We start from the raw sequence: 21,669 nt of genomic DNA on the forward strand, positions 1-21,669 counted from the left end.
CGTGGGCGATAAATACGAGGCATAAATATAAAAATGACCGCGAGTGATAATTCTGCTTTATTTTGCCAAGGCTGCACCTTGCATTGGGTCTCCATTGACGTCATATAGGAACATCACCACCCCCTCTAATTCACCTGAGCACACGCACAGGCGCGAGACCCTCCTACAAACGCACACGCACTCACATGTAGAGGCACGCACCTGACTGCTGCCACATTAAAAGGGCACAACTGGTATTAATAAAGACAGACACACACTCAGCAAAAAATGTTTACGCTTAAAAAAACCTAAAAGCTTAAAATCCACTTGTGCTAATAGAAGATTTTTATTTGAAACAGTAAAATACAAAAACTCATAAGAATTTTCATTTAATTTCATGTTAATGTAGTAAAAGAGGCATGTAGGAGGAGGAGGATGTGAAGTCTGACTCAGAAACTAGTGGTGTGATTAAGATGTCCTGTAATTAACAAACAAAACCTGTTTCAGTGATGTCTCTAAATTCAAAGAAAGGACATTTCAGTTCATTTTCTGATGCAATATATCAACCTGTGTTTGCTGCAGGATCAGTCAGGAGGGTATTGGGTCTTTGGAATACGACTCTCTGTCCAGCTGGGGGGCTGGAAGATAGTTTAAGGACCTTGGAGCTTTTCTTGTGTGCACTGCTGTGGTCCTCTAGCCAAATGTCATACAACCTTTCAGGGAGGATGGGTGAAATGATTTAAGGACAGATATCACTGTATGTTTTCTCTGCACAGACATGGCTGAGCCAATGAGGTATGTAAGGTTGCTTGAATGAATTTCTTCCCTCTATTCTGTCACCAAGCCAGTCTGGGTCTTTACCCATAGGTCAGTGTTGTTAATACAAGGCTGGGAAATGAGCCAGACATAAAGGTGTGCTGAAATTTGATTTCATATAGTATTTAGACAGCAAAATCTAGGCACAATGCAAGCAGGCTAAATGCTAGCTGATTTCATTCATGTCCTAGAAACTGATAATGAAGAACACCTCCTTCTAAAAAAAAGAAGGCTAAAAAGCTAAATATTTTTTGACCGTTAAAATCTTGTTTGATGTGTTTAAAGGATATTAGCAGTGACAGGCAGATAGAGGATGTCTGTCTCTGTGTGGATGATGATATCCTGGGAGATATACTTCTTTGGATCAACCTCTCCTGCTTGAACTGTACACATGGCGAACAGCTGAACCTGCAGTTCAACATGCAATCCCGCTGCCACCTAGACAGATAGAAAAGACAGAAAATATGCTGCTTATGTATTTGAAGTAATTCAAGAAACTGCAACTATTCCCCTGATGATAAAAATGTCTGACTCCTGTGTCAAAAACATTCAACAAGGGTGTCAGTTATACTAAACATAAAGGGTTGGTATACAATAAAACAGTAATGAGCAACATTAGCAAAATATATAAAAATGTATAAATGTGAGTTTGACTACATAAAAAGCATTATAAACAGAATATTTGACATATTCAAATTGAATAAAAATGTCTACTCCATAAGTAAAAAGAAAAATACAAAAATAATACACAATATGTGCCTGCACATTCCTGAACATTCATACCTGGATACAAATAAAATATATATAGATAAATATGTAACATAAAGTACATATGTAACCATGTGCACATAGACTGAGTAAAAACTGGAAAAGCCATAGTTTTAGTACTTATGACAGGGTAAGTGAGTTTGGAGGCTGACGTGAAAAGATATATTTTGAGTTTACCGGGTTAGCCTCTCGACTTTGGACAGGAAGATTTGAAAGAGGGCTTGGTAAGAAAAGGCCTTACTGCCTTTCTAATGTTTCATTTATTTTTGAAATAGTCCTTGCAGGTTTATGACGGGGACTAGAGGTGATAAGTAGGATGGTGCAAGACCATGTAATACTTTACAAGTTATAAGTAGAATCTTGAAGTCAGATCTAGCATGTACAAGTGGCCAATGTAATGAACAAATAACAGTTAAAATGAAAAATGTTTCTAGTCTTGGTTAATATCCTAGCTGAAGTATTTTGTACAAGGTGTAAATTGCTATTACGGTAGTTGATTTGAGTAAGGCCAGAGAAAAGTGTATTACAACAGTTAAGCCTAGGGGAGAATGAATAAGTGAATAAGTGTTCCAGCATCAGCCATAGAAAAAATAGGATTAGTTTTGACAATATTTCCTACATGGAAACATGCTGTTTTTAAAATGTTATGTTCTTCAAAAACAGTGGGACACAGAGATTTATAGGGCTTCGTGAAAACCTGTAACCAGCTATGCTCAGCTTTGAACCAACAACTAGCATTTCAGTCTTTTCAGAAATTAAAAGGAGGACGTTACGTTACGTTCGAGGATTGTTCGATTTCGATTTTTTTTGCCAGCTGATGACAGGCATTAGGCTTGATAGGGCGTTGTCAATCCACATACAACAACTATCTGGGCAGAAATAAGTGATTGTGCTGTTGCAAATAAGTTAGGTAGCAGCCATTAGCCAGTTAGTGAGCTAAGCTACTAGCAAGAAAGCTATGGATTTTCAAGACCCTCTTGAATGAGGTCAAGACAAGACCAACTGTCAGCTTCTTATCCTACTTTGAAAAGCAAAAAGCAAAAGTCTATGAAATAGTACATCTTTGCAGAAGGCTACCATCTTTTTGTTTTTTCCTCAACAGAGGATTTCCTGTTGTTTGAGCCAGACAGAGTGATCAGATCTCAATGTGGACACATTAATACCAGGTATAAATGCAATCAGGTTCAATCATATCTAGCTCTTGATACAAGACACATTTTTACGCAAGGTGTAAAGGGACTAAAAGAAATCTGGCAGATAAATATGATCTAAAACCATTACAGCGCAGTGTCACTGAGAGCAATATAACTTTCAGGTGCTGTAAAGAATGTGGTGATCAACTGTGTTGAATGCTGCACTGAGGTCTAGAAGCGCCAATATTGAAACTGAGCCAGTGTCTGAAGCAAGTAGTAAATCATTTACCACTTTTGTCAGAGCAGTTTCTGTGCTGTGGAATTTCCTGAAGCCAGATTGATGAGGTTCATACAGATTATTGAATGAGAGGTGATCTATGAGTTGCTGAGGCATTGGTTTTTCAAGGAGCTTTGAAAAAAATTGCAGGTTTGTGATTGGTCTGTCGTTGCTGATCAAATCAGGGTCCAGGTTAGGCTTCTTTATGAGTAGCCTGATAAACACAATTAATAATCCACTAGTAAATGAGCTGTTTATTATCTGAAGTACTAGTGGACTGAGAATTGGGAAAAGCCACAACCTGTAGTTATACAGAAATTTAGCAACCACTGATGGAGGCTCAAAAAGTGGCTAAGACATTCGGATATGGTTACCATGGTAGTAATAGGACCAGATAGGAGACAGTGTTTGCCCAGGCTCCCAATAGTTAATGGCAGTGATTCAATGTTGCGCTGGAGCTTGATTGATTGTCTGGACATGATGTAACTTTTTCCTGCCTGTACTATGACAGTTTGGCCTGAGGGGTGAAGTTTAATCAGTCATCAATCAATCTATTTTGCCACCTGATAGACAGTATGTTACTGCACTGGGTAGGTCCCCAAATTTCGGGTCTTGTGGAATTTGGGTAGGAGCTAGTGATTAGCAATCAACGTGCAGCGGTGTGGAAAAGGAGGTCTTGACTGAACTAGCAACATTACCGGGTGGGTGCATGGATGGAGTTATCTCTGGGACTAATACACAAAGATAGTGAGGCTGATAATTGGGGCTGTTTGCCAATCGAAGAGCTAGCCTGGAAGCTGCAAATGCTAGACAAGTGGCACCTTTTGGCTGATGATGTATTTTGTTTGGCTTGTGTGAGAACATTAGGAAGATGGGTTGTGGGTGACCTCAGTTAGAGGAGCAAAGTGGTTAAAGGGTTCAAGAGTGTTATCTTCTCCATTGGGATTGTAGAGAGGAAGAGAAAGCTTCCTTCTGCCTTTCACCACCATTGTCCAGGAGGACCAACTGGGAGAAGGGCTAGTGCCACCCCCTAGTGGTGTGACTGCTGAGACAAATGGGGACTGACAGCCCGACTGTTCTAGACGGGCTAACCGAGAAGAGAACTGTGTTTGTCGCTGGGGAAGATCCATGATGAGAAGCTCAGTGCAGCTTATTTTGTGATTGCTGATGTCACGTTCTTTGGGAAGAGACCTCAATTGGATAGTTGACGATGGTCAAAGTAAGGATATTTACCCAGGTTGCCCTTCTAGCAATGTGAGCAGTCCATTTAGCTCATAGACTCACACTATTATTCTAAACCCTAATTCTAATATGATTTTAAACATTTAACCATAAAATAATACAAGACTTTTACACACACTTAAAATACAGATGGAAACTTACAGGCCCAGGAATGTAGATTACCCGGAGGCCAGTAGCAGGAGATGGCTGTTTCACATGGAACCTGCAACGAGACAGATCAAAATAAACCACAAATAGTTACAGGTCAAGGTTTTCCCTTTGGACCTGAAGGTGACCCACAAATTGCCTGCAACGCTTCACCGCACTTATTTCTTTCTGACATACTAAAGGACATTTGAAAACAGCTCTATGGCTGCAACTAATTAATCCTTTTAATATATCTGACATCATCCACCCCTCCATTTATCCATTACATGATGTTTTACCTGCATGTGTCAACACCCACATTCTTCATCACCACAGTAATGGCAGATGAGGTGCCCTCCAGCAGTGTCCCAAAGTCAACTCTGGATGGGAGGAGCTGGAAGCCCCTTATTATGACGTTTGGATCCGTCAGAGAAATTGTTCGACACTTCCTCCTCACTGGCTCTTCCACTGACAGGAACTGAAATAAAGGATTCAGGGTGATGTGTGTGAATGTGAAAAAGCGAGACAACATGAGTACTGTCTTTGAGAGAGAGATAGAGAGACTTAGGGAAGTGTGCATGTGGTATTTCAGGGTTTGTTCCATAATGCTATGATTACAGTTTATCCTGTGCAAAACGGGTCACTTCACTGATCATCACCTGTAGATGATAGATTACTTTAGGTTCCTTCTTTACTATTCATAGAGAACATGAATCTATGAAAACTCGAGGATACAATACATAAACATTTCAGGATGGCTTTAACAGTAATAAGTAATTTATCATACTTGATCGATGGGATTGTTTTTTCATACAGTGATGTATTATAGACTTATATTCTTATATAAATGCACATGTATATGTTTGGATACCTGTTGATTTGGTACACTGCGAGGTTTAGAACTGAGGATAGAGGATGGCAACCTGACTTTAGTCCTTCTGGGCTTTCCAGTAACATCTAACTGGACTGCCTTGCATTGCCCAGTTGAGCCCCTCTGACTGCTGTCACCTGGTATGGACACACATACAAAGACATTACCAAGCCTGCCAACAACTCTGGAAATGCGATGCATATCTTTTTTGAATGTCATCACCAACACCCTCAAACAGGACAAAGAAGCAGGTTTATCCAGTGCTGTATGTATTTGTATCATAGCGTCAAGAAATGGGACGCGTATAGAATGCTTTCTTGCCTGATAATGCTTTAAATAGAATTCGGACTATGTCCTCAAAATGTCCCTGCAATATTCAGTGTGGTTCCTGATTGATTATACTGTCGAACAGCCCTGAGCTTCCCGGCAATCAGAAAAAGGTTCTTTGAGGTTAATTTGGCCCGTGCACCAACATTTGACCCATTATTGGTGAGGTCTCTGATTGGGGTATTCGTTTCATTATAAATAAACAGAGAGAGTCGAGGAACGAACCAGCAGTCTGAGGCGTGGGGTTGGTGGGTCTCTTTTTAGGCATCTTCTCACTTCTTCCTGCATGACTGAGAGCAAAAAAACAGTAAATCAAGCAATGTCACAAAAGCAATTAGCAATTTATGGAAAAAAGTCAAAAGATTTAGATGTTTTATAATTCACCTCAACTAACCTCTTATAGGTTAAAAGTAAGATTAATTTATATTAAATTATTTACTTCAAATTTGATTTAAAAGCACTTTTGTTAGATTTCATGTAGACAGTGACATTAATTCACACTACATAATACTATACTTATTTTATATCCAAAAATCAGATATTGAGCAGTCCATAACATCCTCTTCATAAATTACCTAGCTGATTGAGAGGGTGTTGGGTTCAAGGGTCGTGGGGCTGCAGACAAACAGAATGGACACATAATACAGTATGCATGTTAATGAATGTTTTTATGCATTTATTTAATAGCTATAAAATTGATTTTTGTGTTTATCTTTAAATTAAAACACAACAGTATAATAATGTACTGTTCTCTTGTGGGGCATCTTTCAGGAAGATCTCAGTATTGTCTGTCTTGGCGAATGGAGGGAGACGCATGGACAATCTCTTCATGTCTGGTGTTTGGTGCTGAAGGAGGTTCTGGGGGGGGGGAAAAGCAACAGTGCTGTGGCTCTTGGTATACATTTTGTATTAAGATCTATGTTAGCTGCAGATTGCTCAATAATAACACCAGGATTAAAACAGTGACGCACAACACTAACAACCACTTGTTAAACAGTATAACCCACTATGTAACTTAATCATTATTTACCAGCTATCAAATGTTTAATTTTGTGTTTAAATGTGAAATATTATTATATATAGTACATTTAAGTGACTACATACATTACCTGGTATAATGGACTATTTTCTGGGTGGAAATATGGAACAACAATTTCCTTCCTTAGGGCCATTCTACAAGCCTTCTCCTCATATATCTCATGTCTGAAGTAAATATGCACACAGAGGAAATTACAGATGAAATGAGAGCTACGAGTGCAAATTCAATTCATTACTTCCAATGCAGCAGTACTATAATTTCCTACTTTATCCTATTATCGAACATGCGCCCTTCTTTCAGTAGCAATGCAACAGCTGTTGTAGATACAACACAGAATAAAATGTGTGACAAAAAATGTTTTTACCTGTACTGTGTGAGTCTTTCATTCCATTTCGACTCCTTTTCATGAGCAAAACTAGATTGAAAAGCAGTGTTTAAGAAATACAATCCAAACTATTAAAAAAAGCATTTTAGGTAGTTAACTATTATAAATAGATGTCATCTTTCCAACCTATAACTAGCTGCTGTAGCTGTGTCCTCCGAAACATCAGACTTCTCAACTGTGGCTCCAACTCCTTGACTGTACAGACTGGCTATGTCCACTGTGAATACACGCAGAGGAAATTAAATGAAGTGTACAATCCCGAAAGTGTTCTGACCTCTTTACATTAGACAAAAGCTAAACCACATTCACCACTCTACTCTATTTTATGTGAGCTGTGAACATGTAAAACTAGGAAAATGTTCAAGTGAATCCTACATGTTGTAAGAAGCAGTCACCCACCTGAACTCCTCTTGTCAAAAGTGTGACCTACACCCTCCTCCTCTGCAAAAGACTATAAAATACATAGTTCATTATTTTATTATTATTAGTGTTTGATATAGTTGTGGCCAATTGTAAATATTCTTATTACACTATATGTTTAATATTGAGTGTGCTGTGTGTGCTGACCAGGACCAGGTTGAGCAGATCACTGGCATGGACACACTCCTCCACAGTGCGAGGGTCTTTAACCATCACCTCTTCTGATATCTGCTCCCTCTCCATTAAACACTCAATGTATTCCTACAGCCAAAATCACATTTCAACATGTGTCAGAATTCAGCAAAACAAATTAAATCCCAAGTTATAATTTACAGAAAAAACACTAGGGTCATTTTTAAGAGTCCAGTATTTGTGTTTGTTATTTTGTGTCATTTTAATGTTCTAACCATTTTCCAGATACATTTCCTGATAAAAGAACAATAAAATCAAACTGAATGAGTAGAAATCACAGACACTGCCGTTTTACCTTCAGCCGAGTGTCTACAGTATGTTTGAGTGGAGTGGTAAAGGGTCGGTACTGGTACAGTTCCCTCAGCTCCAGGACCTTAGGGCAGCTTCTGACAGGTTGACGTTGTGCTGCAGAACCATCGGACCTCTCTGTCAGAGTCAGACCTTGTCCCATTTCAGTACCAAACTGAGGACCAAGAGTCTTCTTCTGGAATAGAGAGAGGCACAGAGGAGGAATAAAGTCAGTGTTTGGCTGTTGGTGTGTTGTTTGCCTCATTGTACATGTACTGTGTGTTTATGTGTACCTGTACCTCTTCTCTGGGGAAGTCATGCCAGCTGCGGTTTCTAAGGTTGGGAGGGGTGATGTCTGGGTTCTGTTTCCCTAGCAACCACCTAGACCACACACTCTGGAAGCTAGGCTTTATGATGGTAATGCCAAACTCATCTGGAAGAATCACAATAATCACATTATTTTCTGGAGACTGAGAAAGTTTTTTCTATTGCTCTTTTTATAAGAAATATAAGAAAAGTGTCAACTCTCAGTTAATCTACTTCAAAAAAAAGAAAAAAAAATCATGCTTTTAATTTAAATTTGTCTAAATCACATAATTAGTTGTTGTAATTGAAAAGATACTGATCAGTCCACCTTCTGTGTCTGGCAGTGGGTCCTTCAGCAGTGCTATGGTGGGCTCTGAGTACGCCTGGTAGAGCAGCTCCTCTACAGTTTGAGAGCTCAGTAGTTCTGTGCCTGACCCATCTTCATGCACAAGGAACAGCCTGGAACGCAATATGTTTTTTCAAAGTTTCTGAAATGTTGCCATCTACGAAAGCAATATCATGTTCCTGTTTAAGAGTAGTTTGAACTATTGGCTATTTGGCAGCCGGTTGTGGGTTTTCTGTTTTCCAATGTCAAATAATAGCAAAAGTAGTTAAATACTGATGACCAAATACTCTCAAAGTAGCCACTCTCACTAAGGTATATACATATATGTATGTATGTACATATGCATGGAGGTCTACCTGGGACAATGTTCTCTGTGTTTTTCATGAAGCCTGGCCATTTCTCTGTCTTCCTCCTCCTCTGGCTCCTCCTCATCATGTTTCAGTGTGCTTGGGGCCGGGCTGAAGTTCAGCACTGATATCTGCCCATCTTCCAACACCTGCAACACACACACATGCGAATCCACAGAGGCAGATAAAATTGTTTTTGTTACTCATGTGATATATTTAGCACCAGTGTTTTCTTCTCAGCAGTGACGGTTTTCTTTTCACATCTGCAAAACTATCACAACACTTCCCTTGTGCCCTTGAATTAGTTGTCTAACTCTTAAAATAGAAACTCAAGCTAATAAGACTTTAACCTTGTAACTGACCAGGGTTTAATAAGAGGAACGGTCATTATTATAGAGGCAGTGAAGCACAAGGAGAGGGAGGAGGCTCTGCAGTCTAAAATACTGAAATGCCTGGAGCTTGTAGTAAGACTCACAATGGATTTACATGTATTTGAAATTTGTCATACTTCCCAGCACAGAAACAAAGACGAGTCTTAGGGACTGCAGATTCTCTCTGTCCTCCTGTGCAAGCCACTTTCAAACACGTGTGTGACGACACTGAGCCTTCCTCTTATAATACTAGTAACTGACCTGGAAGTGGTTCCCATCGGGGTCTGTAATGTCACAGGCCACCTTGTCAGTGTGGCTCATGGTGTAACTTCCTGGTTGGTTAGAGGGGGTGTCATCCTTTGGACTGGGGGTTACAAGGGGGTCAGATGAGTACACACACTTGCCATCACTGTGGATCTGCAGTAGCCCCAAATTGGACGGGAACACCTTGGACACATGTACACACACAAACAAACATGTCAGTAAAAAGACAAATATGTGATATTTGCTATTCACCTGTGGCAAAACTCATAGGACAAACATACACATTTTAAAGTCACTGTTGGTATAATTAAGGGTGACACATAGTAGATTTAAACATAGATGTCATATTTTTCATAAACCACCCACCTGATAGGCTCCATTGTTATTCCCAGTGATGACAGTTCCATCTGCCAAGAAGACATGAGCAGTGTGTCGCTCTGGGTACATCACCACAGTGGCGTAGCCTTCCTTCTCCACCAAAACCACCCGCTCTTTGGTTGACACACTCCCCTTATCACTCTCACATGCACTACTCTTACCATTCTCAGCCACAGGCTCTTCAGCAAACACAATCTCCGGCTCATTCTTATACACACGATCCTCAGCACTCTCCCTTTCATTGCACATATTCTCACACTCACTCAGCTCTGTGCAAACATGTCTCGCACCCTCCTTGTCACATATGCTCCCTGCACCATTCATGTTAATCTCTTCCCCATCGCCACAAGTACCCTGAATATGCATGTTCTCATTAATGCTCCCCGCACAGCGTGTGACGCACACACACTCTGTGTAGCCACATGCACATTCAGAAGTTGATTTAAGGGTCCTGCTCTCAGGCTGCTGCCCTGGAAAGGTGACAGACACAGGGACTAAGATCAGATACACATTACATTTGATTTAAAAGACCAGTGAATGCTAATCTGATAGATGCATGTGTACGTCTGTGCGGCAGTTTCTGGGTGCAGGTGTGATTGGCTGGTTGCTGTGTGTGAATGTGAGCCAAGTGTTACCTGTGTGCAGTAGTATGTGTGGCGGTGTGTTTGGTGGTCTGTCTTGGTAGACCCTGGTGATCCTGGTTCCGTCTGCATGTTCGACACTTAGAGATCCATCTGGGTTCTGGACAGAAACCACCAGATCTTCCCGGCTCAGCATCACCTGACACAACGACACAGGGTTACTCTTGGCAATTAAAAAAAAAACAGGACATTTTGAGTGAAATATGATAATAATAGTGATAATAGTGATTATTTGAAAATAAAACAACACAATGGTAGAAATACCTGGCAACCTGTGTAGTACCAGAAGCACTCTTACCTCATGGGTGAATGGGTCTGTAGCCTTAAAGGCGAGGAGAGAGGTGGTCGGTATGTGTTTGTGTGTGGTCCCAACAGTGCAGATTCGAGCCCCAGAGGGAATCGTAGTTAACCAACACCCTCTCTGAGTATCATTCTCCTCTGCACTCTGCTCTGTACAGACACATCCAAAACATACAAAGCCAGCATGACGTTTCATCACTGCAAAATACACTTAATTATCTTCCTCACAAGGGGCCAAATAAATCTCATTAGATAGTGAAGTAAATATTGTGTTGCAGATTAACCTTTCGTGTTGTCCTCAGTTTCTTTATCTGTGTTTTCCTCCGTGACCTCAGAGTCAGGCACCCACACTGGACCAGAATCCCGGCTGAAACTGACAGAGCTGTCTGCAAATAGTACCTGTAGTACACACACATGCAGCTAATGATCTGTGGCCTGTGGGTATATTTGGTGTGATCAGAGTTGGTCACCATTTTAGCCCAGAAATTAATATATGAATATCTATGAACGGTATGTTTACCTCAGTGGAGCCATCTCTCATGTATCGGATCACGGCTCCCTGGCTGGTGACAGTGCGTGACAGTTCTTTGGAGATAGAAGGCTCCTGAAGCTGCCCCACCTCTCCCTGACCATGAAGAGGAAAGCTCTGTCGCACTAACACACTCTGCTCTTCTGAGTACATTCCTAGGCACAACACACACGCACACACATATTATGTAATGAATACCTGTGATTAAATATACTGTATGTGTAGAGACAGTGCAGCTAGACTCTTTTGTAGACATTAAGCCAAATGACAACAGATGAGTGTCTATGACAGTATGAGTAGTAGTAGTAGTAGTAGTACTCTGTTTTACTGGACTGGAGCTCCTTCAGTTGATTGTTATTCTCACTTCATAGCAGTTTTGTAAGACTGCGCTTCTGAGGATGAGTATGAACATACAGCACCAGTCATAAGTTTGGACTTTCCCATTCACTTTAATGAGAAAGTGTGTCCAAACTTTTGACTGTTATGGTATACATTCCTTAGAAAGAGCATGACACTCACCTTGTGTATCCTCTCGCAGAAATTGTAGCAGTAGGCCATTAGGCACAGACAGATTGAGACTGTTGAATGGACTTGATGGCAATTCTGGCTGGCCTTCACACTCCTTAGACTACAAACAATAACAAACAAGCACATAAAGTATAACATCAACTACATGATGAGTTGAATAGGCAAACCTACAGGGCCAAGATGTTTATAGTATTTCATAATGTGGTTTGACAGTATGTGAAACCTGGAACTCTGGAAGTCTGATCTGGCTGGTTGGGGTGTGTGTCTTGGAAGGAGGTAAATCCAGGTCTTTTCCCTTAGAGTCTTGGGTGGAAGTCTCTTGAGCCCTTGTTTCAGTGTCCTGGGTACTCTCTAAAACATCCCCAAACCGAAACACACTGTTAACACTGCCCATGATATTAAGAAAATTCCAACTTTTACACTCTAAATAATAGGAATCTTAGGAATAGTGCAGCACCTGTGCATTCTCCTGTGGATCCATAAAAACTGTATGAGAGATGGATTCCATTATCCAGCACTGCAGAGAGGGAACCCTGCTTCACTATTTTAATCTCCACAGGCTCAGTCACTGGAATGGACACAGACAGACACACAGATTATGGTGGTTTGTTCTTCATTATCATCTACTAATATATCTAAAATAACAGACAGCTACCTGTAGCCATCTGTCAGGTCATTGGACTCAGGGCGCTATGTAATATCTCTGAAGTGATCAGCATCTTTACCTTTAAAATCTTCTTTTTCGTCATTGTTTATGTCTTGAGGCTGAGGGGGAGTTGTCTTCCCATCAATAACAACTTGATTGATGTGTGTGTAGAAATGATGCCCATCCTTCTTCACAGCCACTTTCATCAGGCTGGAACCTAGAGGAAAAAATGGTAAGAAATGTAGAAAACCATCAGTGCCTGCTACTCCCAATAGCTGTCAATAAAGAAGAGAGCTGGGTTTATGTTTTTCATAATTCATTTTTTGTTTTTGTTTTAATAACACAAAGCACAGAAAATAATGTTCTACACAACAGAAAATTATTCTTTTATACAAACATGGAGAGACAAAATGTACCGTAATTTTTAGATCTCATATCATGATGTTTTCAAAATCAGAAACTGCTTTTTTGTGTGGACAAGGGCATTTTGTGTTAAAAATGTGTTTGAATTTGAATTGTGTTTAAAATGTGCAAATTTTAAGCATTTTTTACAACTTCACCTTCAACAAAGCTGATGTTCTCCACAGTGATCTGTCCTCCATCTGAGGGGAAAAGGTACTGGAGACGACCTGACACATGGATCAATCTGCCATCCATAATGTAGCCTGTGAAACCCTACACACACACACATCCATACATGCACGATGATGTATTACTTTTGATTGAGGTAGTAATGGTGATATCAAAAACATGGCAAAAAAGAATCAGATAGAACTTTTCAATCAACAATCTGCTCTTAAGTTCTCTCTTTCTAATGCAAACAAACCCAGTTAATTAATGATTTTGTCTGTGTGCCCTCACATTAAAGGGTACCTCTGTCTGATGCAAATCTTTGTTGTCCTCCACATGGGGCGCTGCAGTAGTAATTGACTCTGTGGGAGTCTTGGCTGAGCTGACTGCCGTCTCTGCTCTACTCTTCTTGCCACTTGCCGCAGTCTTCTGGCCTTTCTTATCCGTCGACTTAGCATCCTCTTTCTGCTGCTTGCCTTTTGGTGTATTGTCTTTCTTAGACTTCTTAGCCATCTCTTCTTCCTTGAGCTGCTCCTGCTCCAGCTTCCACGCCTGTAACCTCATGCACACAGTAATACACACTGCAGTCAAAGTGCGAGGGACTATAAAGTCATGCTGTGGAGACTTGGAAGAGGCCATCTTCTGTTTTTTTAGCAGATAATAAGTAATCTAGAGAAAATGATTGGTGTTGATTAGTACTGACTTTAAGGGAGTCTTTTCTGATGACAGGCTCCAGAATATTCTCATCTGTTGCAGAATCAGTAGCCTTTTCATCTAGTGCAGAAACAAAACAAACATTTTATTTGTAAGATAAGATTAGACTCATTTGATCCCCAGAGGGGAAATTTGACTTACAGCAATGCAGGAAACAGTCTAGCAAGGCAGGAAACAGATAAGGAAGAGTAAGAAGATCTAACAGTATGGTGGTCAGTACAGTCACAACACCAGAGCCATATGCTGATAAGCTATTGTACCTTTTGGAGACTCAGCAGGACTGAGACTTCTGAGCTGCATTGCTTCTCTCTTCATCTCTTCCTGTCTTGTCCAATCTGAAATGCTGTCTGTCACATGCTCCAGGTACTTCCTATCAAAACATATCATAGAGCTTTAAAGCCTATATAGTGCACTATATTATCAGTGAGGTAATGTGGGCTACTGATTGGTAAAATGACATGTGATGTGGAGTGAGAAGGTTCACACATGGAAATGTAAAGAATATTACTATTCATGTCCTATGAAAAGAAAACACATGAAAACTGAACCTGAACTTGCTCTCTGACCTGAACTTGACGTCAGTGTGAAGGGCTACATCCCAGGACTCCTTGCACTGGCGATGAGGACCCATTGGATTGTGACAGAAGATGTACATGGTGTTGTTATGGCTTCCTCTGAAGGTGTCCAGACAGCGATATTCTTCTGAGGCCAACTGGAGTACCTATACATAACAAAAACATATTTTTTTCTGTGTTAAACTGTACAAAAATCTGTTCGATGGGTTTCAGTCCAACAATTCATGCTTTTAACTGAGGTAAACATGGCATTTTAACTGTATCAGTTTTCCAAACTCATGGAGTGTGTTTTTCAACAAAGTTTCTGTTGCTACAATGTATAACCATAGTGTGTGTTTGTTCTGTAAATGAGTCCTGCACTCAACTCCCACACTCACTCTACATTTAATAGTAAAATCCTACAAGCAAAGAGAACTTTTCATTTAATTTGAAGTATTTGTGAAGTGTCTAATCTGATAGCTCTGGAGGGGATTTAGCATACATTAGATACGTTTGAACACAATTAACATGTAGTACCAACTTATGGTCAAACCAAAAAAACTCTGAAAGACAAGATGAGACAAGATAGGTCACCTGTGGGAAGATGGCAGCATCATGGTGTTCAGCATAGTGCCAGTCGAACAGAGATCTCAGCCTACAACTTTGAATGTCTGATAAGTCCAGCTCAACGAATACTCTCCCACTGATCTGCTGGTAGAAAACAATGAAACGTTATTAGGAGGAAAACAAAAACAAATTCTCATTATTCTATTAATATAACATAACAAATGAAGGTATGACAGCAATAAGCATATATAACCAATACCTGTGTGTTAATAGAGTCTTCAGTTAGAAATGTGGGACCTATAATTTAAAAAATGAATCATGGTTATTACAAAATGCTGTTTCTCATGTAAATTAAAACCCCTTTATTTCAACTGTAGTCTGAAATACACATTTAAGACAACATTTAGAAGCCAATGTTACAATGTTACAGTGTCACTGTGCTTGAATTGACCAATAAAGGATAGCAGACCTTTTGTCCGTAGGTTATGAAGCTGCTGTTTAGCGTATGTCAGTGGGTTATCCCAGGGGTTTACTGTGGGTGTCTGTTCTTGTGTTGGTTCCAGTACTCCCAGTGGTCTGGCAGCATAGTGTAGTATACCGTGCTGATCTGGCCTGGTCAGAGGCATACTCTCAAACACACTCTGATGAAACAAACGCTCCACCTCTGGCCATGGCACAACGTCTACATGACATCATTACATTAAAATGTAAGCGTTATCCACAGAAACATAGACTGGCCAACATCTTACACCAAGTAATTCACTTTTTGCATCAATACAGTAAAATAATACAAAAAAAGATGTTGAGTTGAAGTGGTTGGCCCTGACATGTAACTCTCACCGTCTGCACAGTAGTGTTGCAGCTGCTGTTTGATTGCCAACCAGCAGGAGTTGCTGTCTCTCTGCTGAGCTGCAGAGTGGATCAGCTCCCACACTGGAGACAGCTTCATCATGGACATTTCCACCTTTGCTGGATCAAAACCCTGAACTGCCTAAGATGGAGAGATGCACATACTCTTACAAACACTCACTAGACACATACAAACACATTTCTGGCCAAACAGTGTACAGTTGATATTACATTAACAGTCTATTCCTTTGTCTCATTCATGTTTTTGAACCAAAATTACAAATTCCACATGCACTATAAAAAATAATAAATGATACCCACTTTTTAAAAATATACTTACACTTACATCCCTTAAACGCAGTGCCCTTCCATCATGATGTCTGATAACTAGAGGGTTCTCAGGCCTCCTCTGAGGCTCCTCTGCTCCAAACTTCTCAACAAGCCTCTAACGCAGAAGACAAAAGAGAATAAAACAGAGCTAAGTAATAAAATATATGTCAGTGTTGGAAATGTCTGGACTTAATAGTGCAAGCTTTATAATGTCAATAAAAAGTGCAGAACTCCCTATCTCTCTCTCTCTCACACACACACACACACACATGCACACACGCAACATCAGTTGACTTTAGAAGAGTCAGAGAGTTTCAAAGCAGTAAAAGTTGATAATAAGTCATAATCCAATAAATAATTGTAGGAAATGTTTAAGGATGATCAGAAAAGAAAAGCAAAATGTAAAGAAATCACATTCATATCCACCAGGAGCCAATGTTCCCGATAAGCTGTTTGTTTGTTTATCAGATTCTTTAATTATTTATCACCCAAACAAAACAGTTAGACTGATGCTAAAAGTGAAATGTATAACTTAATTTTGTAGCAGTTGTATGTACCACAAAGTACATACTCTGCTGTGTATGTGCATATTAGCTACTGTCTACTGTGATTATAGCACCATCTACTGGCCGTGTTAGGATGTATTTGTGGCCCCACTACTATTTTACAATATTTGTAGTTATTGTGGTTGCACACAAAAAAATAAATCAGATTTCTCTTCACAATAGAGTTCAAAGAAAGATGGAGGGGGGGGGGGGGGGGTTAGGGTTAGGGCATGTCAAAAGATCATGTTTTTTAAACCCCTTATGGTGTAAAACAACCCCTTATGGTGTAAAACATTCCTGGTATTGTATGATGACTGAGGTAAGAGTTCATACAGAAAATACAAGTTTAAGTTTGCTATATGTCATACATACAGTTATTTCAATGCAAAATGTTTAGTAACACTGAAAATGTCATTAGAAATAAAAATGTAAATAGAGCTAATGAAAGAGGAGACCGCATTAGCTCTCATAGTCTTTCCCTATGCTCAAGGAAGCAAGTATTTCACCCTCCCCCACCTACGTCACATCTCAGCCCACCCTACTCTATGTGTGCTGCAGCGACAACACTCGCAACGTGACACTGGTTGTGATTGGCTGTCCTGAGCTTGGTACTGCCCCTGCCCACTGAAATGGAAACCATTCATTCCTTCTCTGAGTGCTACAGACTCTCCTGCTCAAAAGAATGTGCTGCATTGGCCGGGAATCGAACCCGGGCCTCCCGCGTGGCAGGCGAGAATTCTACCACTGAACCACCAATGCTGCATGTGGGGGACTCATAGCTACAGACATTTTTCTAAGGACAACTGTGTCTTCCATTATGTACATAGCACATGCCAGAATGTTTTGGTGTATGGCTGTTATACCTCCTTATCACTTTGATTCTGCACTGTAGTCAACAAGCTGTTTAACAGGCGGCTCCTCTCCTCTTCTGTGTTTACCAGAGGCAGGAAGCTTTGCAGCATGTAGCTGACCAGCTGATGGTCTAACCAGGGACCACTGTGAGGCGCTGGCTCCTCAGCCACATGGGTCGGAAAGGAGACAGGCTGCTCAGCAGAAACCACCACCTACACACACAAATGCACATGGATGCATGACAAGTAAGGCTACACTTTGTATAGTTTTAAGTTAAAATTCACCCATCTTAGCCTAATGCACAAGAGTGCAGCAGCAGAGAAAAATGATCTATCCCATTCTTTGACATTAACACATGGCAGAAAGTAATTTCCTAACATCTTACTAACATCACATCAAATCTCACTATTGTGCCTCACAATAAATATTTTTAGACAGTCTCTATACCACTCACAAAATCATTAATCCGCTGACCACAAAGTGCTGACCTCACACATAGGTAATGAAATTAAAAAACTACACACACAGACTCACAATACACACAAACAGACCCACACACACAGACCTGCTCCAGCATACAATGCAAGATAAGGGGCACCGAGCAGGCTTCAGGGGGAACTAGGTCCAGAAGATTGCTATAGTAACGCATGTCCACATCTGTAGAGAGAGGAGGCTGTGCTGTCTCTGTCAACAACGAACAAACGATTAAAAAAAAGAAGACTAGGTTGTCATTCAAGTTTGATTTTTGTTTATTTAAACACAAAAGGCCCAAATTACAAAAGGATTGTTAAAGAGAACATTTTTACCTTCTGGTGGGCTCTCATCCCGCATCGACTTTTTCTTGGAACGTGGAGTCATGGGGGGAGGGGACGGGACAACCTTGCACAAGAAACACAAAATTATAACAGTGGATTAGGTTTAAAACACTGGAATTACACACCCAGTCAATTACTTTTAACTGGGAAAGTTCCTTAATGTCAGCTAATGTAGAATATCTCATAATATTTCATGCTATATGAAAATGAAAATACACTTGGCTTAATAGCAACACTACAGCAAATGGTTTACAGAGTAACTGTATTTCAGTAACTCAGTTTTTAATAACAATGTACATGCTCAGTGTGAATAGTCTGAATCTGTGGAGTTGCATGCATGTGTGTATGTGTACCTCTGCAGGCTGCGGATCAACAACAGTGGGTACGGTGATGAGTCTCATGTTGTCTAGGTAGTGCTGATGCTGCCTGCGCCAGTCCAGACAGTCATAGATAAGACTGGCCACACCCTCAAAGATTTGGCTTCCCAACTCAAGCTGGAAACACAGTACACCAATAAACATTTACAAATAATTATAATGGAGGGAATGGTTAAAGCTAAATGTATCAACAGCAGAAAAGTTGATAATCTGCAATATTCTGTACGAAACAAGTCAAAACATAATCTGTCAGCCCAACTCACCACAGCCTCGGGGTCCTGCGTGTGGAAGGGAGGTAAGATATCTGGGACAGTGTAGCTGAGCTGAGCCAAATCATCAAGCTTTGAGTCTGGTGGCCCACGGTCCAAAACTAGTCTCAGATCTGACCAGAACAGATCCAGCTTCTTGGCCTGTGCAGGCAGCTCTTCACCACCATGAACCTCTGCTTATGGCACATACATAAAAAGTCAAAAAATTATAAAATCTGTTCTTATTGAATAAAGAACGAGATTCAGCAAATAATGAAGGCCCTTCACCTGCATCCAAATCTGGAGAGGTTGGCTGACTCTTCTCGTTGCCCTCAGAGGTTTGCTGTTCCTGCTGCCCCTCAGATGTTTGTGAGTGCTCTGAACTCAACTTGATGACGTTGGATATATGAACACCCAATGCATCAAGCGCCCCAATCAGCTGGGGCTTATAGAAGCCCAGCAACAGGATGTAGTGTTGAGGACCATCGTCTGGCTCATCATCTTTGCCCACACACACACACACAAAACACACACACACAAATTAATCCATTATTGTTTCTCTAACTTCTATCTCTTGTACACAAATACATAACCACTAGCATTCTCTACACATACACACTTACTCATTACCAAATGTTATAGCAGATATGCAGTCAAGCTAAACTGGGGTGAAAAAAAACAGCTTAGCTTTTTAAGCTCCATCAGCTACAGCTGGTTTACCTATGAACTGAGGCGGATCAACATCATCCCTGCGTTTGAGCTTAGTCTTCTTGGGAGGTCCCACAGGTGAGGGAGGACTCTTTCCCTTCTTGTCAGAGCCCTTGCCACCTCCCTTTTCCTTGCTGGCAGGGACAGGAGGAGCCTTTGCATTTACCGGCTCAGCCTTAAACAGAAATAGACAAAAATGATACCACCAAACATTTTCTAAACTGGCCCACAGCTAATAATGTTCTACTCTTCTCTTTTTTCCTGCCTAAAAAAATATTTTAAAAAATGAATGAAATGAAATTGCAGAAGCTTGCTTGTATTTTATCAGTTCAAAACTCCTTTAATGCAAAAATTGCAATGATTCTAACAAAGTTGCAGCTGAAACATGAGGGAAAATCCACTCTAGTTCCACATTATTACTAAATTATAAGAGAATCATTCATGTAGAATCACATAAACGAAGAAACACTCACTTGCTCCGCTTCTCTCCTATGCTGATCATTGTCTTTAATATGTAACAACTGGAACTTCAGTATTTTTGCCATAAGATCACAGGGAATCTCCTCTCCTGCATCCAGCAGCACCTTTGCAGGCTCTGTAACCTGCACACACACATGCACAAGACACATAGACAAAAGAGCAAAGCCAGCCCACATACACATGCAAGCAATGAATTAAGTACAAAAACACACACGACACACTGTAAGACAACCAAAGGACACTGGCACACTGAAACACACAACATACTCAAAATATTCATTCTGTCTGAATCAATGTGCTCCTCCAAAACATGTCATTCTTACCTCATAGTACACAGGAACATCGTCAGGTTTTTTAGCTTTAGGATTCCCCAGTTCATGGATCTGTAATGAGTAAAGACACCGTTTTCATTTGACACCATTATTTTTATATTAATTTGAGTATATGCCAGCTCATTAAGAAGATAAGATGGTGTAAAATACAGTAGACAGAGGTTACAGAGTTAAACTATATCAGGTTTCAATTATTTTTTAATTAAACAATTAAAAAATTAATTTTCGTTTATAGCAGTTTAAATACAGCACTGATCCAAACAAATGTGGACTAGCATTATGGCAATATAGGATGCATTATTAATAAAATAACTTAAACCAAAACTAAGAATACCTTTGTCAGGGTGGTGTCCCAGGTCACCGAGGTGAACAGTTTGCGTTGTGGCTGCTGTACTGCCAGGGCCAGAGCCCGGATCAACTCCTCGTCCTCTGGACTCATCCCAGCTACCAAACACACACAGGCCTGCCATGACTCCTGGAAAAGAGCATTGGGATACAATACAATTATACACACGCATCCAAGTCAACAGCTACAAGTTGCACTGTCTGATTTTACATCACGTTTCTCCCACACAAAAGTCCATTACAGATATTAGACAGGTGTTATACAAACGCTTCAGGTACGCTGTGCTTTAGATGATGATGTAAGAAAACCAAATGGAATTGGGGAGAAGTATCATCCAGGTAGGGGTAGTTGGTTGCAATCTGAAACTAGATGCCACCGCTAGATGCCACTAAATCCCACACCCTGATCTTTTAATGTTCACAATAAAGTTCAAATATGACTTTGTCATTTCTAACAGAAGTGACTGATGAATGATGGTAACAGTCAGAGGCATTTCTTTAGCAGTCAATTTTGCAGTGTTTTCTACTACTGAATTGAGATTATATTTTGAATCCCCGAAAGTTGTACCTAATTAACCAGGTAAAAGTTGCCTAAGAAGAGTGTGACATGTAACAAGTTGAAGCACCAGTTCAGTAATAAAATGAGAAATGTTTGAACCTATAATTCAATAAAAACACCAAAAAGGCGGCCAACAAACCTCTTCAAACGGGTCCTTGGTGAGACCAGTCTCCCAGTTCTTGTTGGCAACCGCTGTGTTGGGCTTTTTGGCTGAACCCTTGTTTGCTGCCTTTGGTGGCATTTTCACTATTTAAATGTAAAAAAGCATAACATAGATATGATAGTCATAATATTTTCTTAGCTAA

The 21,669-nt window shown here is 40.3% G+C and overlaps 1 protein-coding gene and 1 non-coding gene across 2 annotated transcripts; both read right to left on the bottom strand.

The window, feature by feature from the left end:
• Positions 1-541: 541 nt before the first annotated feature.
• spag17 (sperm associated antigen 17) lies at positions 542-21,605 on the bottom strand. Its single transcript, XM_053343075.1, is given in 49 exon segments — positions 542-708; positions 1,086-1,233; positions 4,357-4,417; positions 4,641-4,819; positions 5,213-5,349; positions 5,765-5,829; positions 6,115-6,154; positions 6,286-6,397; positions 6,649-6,742; positions 6,943-6,993; positions 7,090-7,180; positions 7,363-7,414; positions 7,531-7,644; positions 7,871-8,059; positions 8,163-8,296; positions 8,498-8,628; positions 8,872-9,011; positions 9,495-9,680; positions 9,864-10,054; positions 10,106-10,345; positions 10,511-10,655; positions 10,815-10,966; positions 11,101-11,215; positions 11,337-11,500; positions 11,838-11,973; positions 12,097-12,224; positions 12,331-12,441; positions 12,599-12,736; positions 13,080-13,194; positions 13,381-13,641; positions 13,793-13,863; positions 14,064-14,173; positions 14,370-14,524; positions 14,952-15,068; positions 15,184-15,221; positions 15,394-15,606; positions 15,765-15,915; positions 16,114-16,218; positions 17,512-17,712; positions 18,066-18,184; positions 18,307-18,379; positions 18,669-18,809; positions 18,956-19,134; positions 19,229-19,441; positions 19,661-19,823; positions 20,122-20,250; positions 20,452-20,511; positions 20,795-20,935; positions 21,504-21,605. Coding segments are annotated over 49 exon segments (6,468 nt in total).
• trnag-gcc (transfer RNA glycine (anticodon GCC)) lies at positions 17,337-17,407 on the bottom strand. The gene has a single exon. It is a non-coding gene; the product is annotated as a tRNA-Gly (tRNA).
• Positions 21,606-21,669: the final 64 nt, after the last annotated feature.

The sequence above is a fragment of the Scomber japonicus genome, chromosome 22 (genome assembly GCF_027409825.1).
Source record: "Scomber japonicus isolate fScoJap1 chromosome 22, fScoJap1.pri, whole genome shotgun sequence".
In the NCBI taxonomy this organism is placed as follows: domain Eukaryota; kingdom Metazoa; phylum Chordata; class Actinopteri; order Scombriformes; family Scombridae; genus Scomber; species Scomber japonicus.